This window comes from Calliphora vicina, chromosome 4 (genome assembly GCF_958450345.1).
Source record: "Calliphora vicina chromosome 4, idCalVici1.1, whole genome shotgun sequence".
Classification (NCBI taxonomy): Eukaryota; Metazoa; Arthropoda; class Insecta; order Diptera; family Calliphoridae; genus Calliphora; species Calliphora vicina.
Window position 1 is genome coordinate 45,113,299 of NC_088783.1, and position 4,933 is coordinate 45,118,231.

Here is a 4,933-nt window from a genome sequence, read left to right on the forward strand (position 1 = left end):
CCGTTTTCGATATATAACATCTGTTACAAATTTGACACCGCCCGTTTCTATACCCACTATCAAAAAATGTTTGATTTTCTTGATTAATTTGGTTGATATTCTGGGTCCTCATAAGATTCTAAGATGATCTAGCTATGTCCATCCATCTGTATGTCTGTTGAAAACACGATAGGACTCAAACGAAAGGAGCCAGCCAAATTTGCTATAAATACTCTTTGCTGATAGGGTTGGTTTTAATGATAATAGGTGAGAACCTTTAACCCATTTTGCTAAAATTTTCCGGATATGCTTTATAGAAGACGGAGAATAATTTTAAACCTTCTGATCAACGAAAAAGATCCAAATAAGGGCCACCTTAATATTTATATGTAAATATAAATGTATTGTATTGGAATTGTTTGATGTTTTTTTCGTGTATGAATATTTTATATATTCATGGCTTGAGGTCGAAAACTGTTTTTTTTTCTGGCTTATTTTTGTTATCAAAGATTAAATATTAAAAATTTGATTAAAATAAGTAAATGATATGGGTTGGTTAGATTTTGCTGATGTTTCATTCGTTTTTATAGCCACCATCAAAAAAGATGAGGGGTATATTGATTTTGTCATTCCGTTTGTAACTCATCAAATATATACCAGAATATATATTCAAGGTCGTCATAAGATTCCAAGTTATGTCCGTCCGTCTGTCTGTTGAAAAGAAAGGAGATAGCTTGCTGTAATTTTCCACAAATACTCTCTGTTGATAAGGTTTGTGTGATATTGGAAAATGGGTATTGAATGTCGGTCCATGATTTCACCTAACCCCCATACAAATGTCTTCACGAAATACTATTTGAGCACTCATAAATATATTAATTATGCGGCAATCCTGATAAATTTTCAACAAAAGTCATTTAAATGTTTAAGAAATAAATCATTCTATAAATTTCTGTACACAACTGATTCAAGTCCCCTTAGAATTCCAAAACTACCTATTGATGGTGGGTATTCAAGAGTCGGCACAGCCGAATATAACACTCTTACTTGTTTATAACTATGTTTACTGGTTCTTTTGACAGGCTATGAAAAGGGATACAAATAGTAGAAGAAGTAATTTGATACTATTTAATAAGAAATATGGGTATGAGATGGATTGATTTTTCTTTTTCCAGTTTTGGAATTTAGGTTAGAAATAACATAATGGACTAGATTAATGAACCTATAGTAAAAGTATTGATTTAAATGTTAGAATATATTAAATTTTCTGCATTCATTATTATAAAAGATATTAAAACTTGCTTTACAATTACTTTATGAATGTTACTTATACGAGAAAGCACCAAAGCTCCAAAAATGCAAGCACTTGAATATTGTTGGAATTTGACGTGAATGCAAATATAATTATATTTCAAACTTGAAAAATTAAATATTTTTGAAACAAAAAACATATGGTTTGAATGCTATTGATTTAAAATGTAAGTCAAGTATAATTCAATTGCTTGACTATAATTCAAGGCTTGAATTACACTTGCTTTCAACTTGAATTCCAGTAAAAATGCTTATTGGGTACAAATTGTAATGATTTATTTGAAGTCAAAATAAATACAATTATTTTATTCACAAATAAACATTTTGTTTTACAATAGGGTCACTTATCAGGAACATATTTATATTTTTAGCTGTTTAATAGTGAATAACGCGTTTTCCTTAATAAATACACTTTAATTTGAAACAAATCACAAATATCTATTAACAAATTTAGCCCTAAACTCCCAGCAAAATGGTTAAAGGAAAGAAGACAGCAACAAATGCTGGCATGCAACTGAAGTTGGAAAATCAAAGAGAACTAGAACATCGCCTTGAAGTGGAGAGATTAAAGCAATTGGAAAGCAGCAGCTCAACAATATCCGACACTGACTCCACCGAATCATATATATCCTTCTATGAAGCCAGCGTGGAGGAAGCAACAAAAAATATCCTCGAAACTCTATGTGATAGCGATACGGAGTCATTGCAGGAAGAAGAACCTGATTATTTGGAACGTAAAACATTGCTGGAAAAAACAGACTTTTTTGTTGGTTTCAGGGAAGTGCCCAATGTTGATAATATTTCGCAGGATATATCGGTGGCTTCCATAGCCATAGAAAAGACGGTTCTAAAAGATGGTCCTTCTAAGGATACGGGGAAATTTGTAAATCCCTTGACGGGACAAGATATAAGATACAGCGTAGAATCTGTGGCTGTCTCAAGTGAGGACCACAAAGATGTTGAAGAAGTGGAAGAAGAGCAATTACAAGAATCTCTTAAAGATATATCGCAGGACAGTGAATTATTAATACCAGTTGATGCCTTGGATCTCGAAGAAGATATAAAGAGACCCACTATCATGGAGGATACTTTTGAAGCATTTCTAGAATACGATTTACAACCCCAGTTAGTAGTTGCTGAAGAAATCAATTGGGAAGCTTTAGCTCGCGAAGAAGAAGCCAATCGATTACAAGCTAATTCTCACAAATTTTTAAACGAACTGATTAATAAAGCGGTAGAAATTGCGGAATATGCCAGTCCCGAGAGAATACTTCAACAAAATCTTGATAAACGCAAACTTCTCATAGATCTGGCCAACAAATTTCCAGTTTACTATACAGAAAAATCTTGCTGTGGATTTCTGAATCGTCAAATTGTGCAACATTTTCGACGGAAAAAATCTTTTCGTTCCATAATGGAAGACAATCCAAAAACCTTGCAACAAGATAAACAAAAATTAAATAATGCTAAAACGCATTTAGATGAAATTATGGCAAAAGAAATGAAATTATTGAGTTCTTCGAAAAATCTCCATGAAGAACTAAAAGCTCAATATGAACAATTGAAAGAGGAGGGAGAATCAAAGATTAAAATATTTGAGAGTAAGGTGAGGAAACAGTTGGGACGTGACAATTGGCCGAAGATGAATGTGGTAAGTTTGATTTGAAATTAAAACTGAAAAATACTTGTAACTTAATAATTTATTTTGCAAGATCATTGATCAATTGTTGCTGAGAATGAATAAATATCGTAATGAAGTGAGTGAAGTAAGATTTGCACTGTTTTTGCAGCAGCACACTCAGGCTAGGTTAACAGAAGTGAGTTATTTAGAACTTTACGGAGAGAGAAAACAATATTGTGATATGATCACACGTTTTTTGTAACATGATCACAATTATTTCAACAATATTATGGATTATGGTGTCATATACTGCTGTTATAATAAGGTTGTGGCAATCATATGAATAATAGCAGTGATTTGTATAAAGTTGAGTAACTGAGATCATATCAGAACTTTGTTTATGTCACGCGTATTTTCAGTTAATAAGTATTGTAATCAGTTAATCATATTATTTTCTTGGTAAATAGTTATTAAGCAAATTAGAAGACTTGGGAAATGGTTTAAACATGAACGACTTCAGCAATTTACAAGCGGAAACTCAGGCACTAGACAAGAAAATAGAAGGTAAATTTTACTAATTATAAATTTTCCGCTATAGTATTTTATTCATTATAAATTAATTATCCCCCTTCAGAACGAAATGCTGAACTAAACAAACTTTACACGCACTGCCGCAACGATCTCCATACATTAGCCCATTATAGGCAAAAACAAGAAATGCTTTGTAGCACTATTACCATACAAAGTTCCTTCTTAGATACTTTAGTGGAGAATAAAAGTGTGCTTAGGGAACGTTTGCATGTTTTAAAATTAAAACGCAATCGCCTGCATGCTCAAATAAAAAAGCTAAGTGCTCAAGGTGGCCTTTTGGACAAACCGGTTCTGATGTTCGATTATGACAACACTGTGGAACGTGGTCGGCAGCAAAAAGAAATTGTTAATAATTTGAGAGGAACGTTGCGTTTGACTCAAAGAAAAATCGACGAAATAGTTAAGCAATATTTAGCTAAACAAAAATAATTAATTTGCTTGTACTAGCTGTATATGCAGCTTTGAGGAATATGAAACTGAAGAATAAATGTGATTTTTTAATAGGAAAATATACATTTATTATTGAGTTTAAAAAACCTATAATTTTCAACCATAGAGAAACATAGAGCGGAAACTATAAAAAAACTCAAACAAAAAAATTACTCAAAATAATCACACATACGAGTGTTATTTTTGTTTTCAAATAGTTTTCTCTACTAATACATTCTCACCACTTAGGTTTCTGACAACTGAGTTAGGTCTTTGACAGGAGAGTTTCCTCTCTATGTCTATTCTCTATGTTTTCAACATTCTTGTGACTTCAATGGTTAAATTTGACAAACTTTTACATGAAAATTTGCAAATATTTGAAGATATGACACCTATTGTACTATTAAACGTGTTACGATCACATGATAATCTGATCGACTAGTGTGTCCCGACAAGAAGCCGACATTTAGAGATTTCACATTGTCCCTATTTAAGACAGATCATCGTGATATAATGACTTTATTTCTCTTTAAAACCCGAAACACCGAATTGCTGAAACCATCAAAAAGTCCGTTATCGGTACCGCTCACTATTGGGAGTTATGTCCGGCCTTATTTTTAAAGAAATACAGACTGATAATTCTACCAACCCATTAACCACACCAAACAGCTCAAATACGTAATTTTTATACCCAACACCACCATAGTCGGGTATAATGGGTATAATGAATTTGTGCAGTTGTTTGTAACACCCAAAAATATTGGTGTAACACCCACCGACGATGTCCATCCGTCCGTCTGGCTGGCTGTCCATGTAAACCTTGTGCGCAAATTACAAGTCGCAATTTTGACGATATTTCGATAAAATTTGGTACATTTAAGTTTTTCGGCCCAAGGACCAAGCTTATTGAAACAGTCTGAAATCCGTTCATTATTTCACTTAGCCCCCATACAAATGTTCTCCCGAAATTGGACTTTATCGGTCATAAATGTTAAAGTTATA

The 4,933-nt window shown here is 32.8% G+C and overlaps 1 protein-coding gene across 1 annotated transcript; it reads left to right on the forward strand.

Moving 5' to 3' along the window:
* The first annotated feature begins 1,632 nt into the window (after positions 1-1,632).
* LOC135958844 (uncharacterized) lies at positions 1,633-3,936 on the forward strand. Its single transcript, XM_065509765.1, has 4 exons — positions 1,633-2,941; positions 3,003-3,107; positions 3,379-3,475; positions 3,546-3,936. Exons 1-4 carry the CDS (start codon positions 1,763-1,765, stop codon positions 3,929-3,931), a joined length of 1,767 nt encoding a protein of 588 aa, XP_065365837.1. The 5' UTR covers positions 1,633-1,762; the 3' UTR covers positions 3,932-3,936.
* Positions 3,937-4,933: the final 997 nt, after the last annotated feature.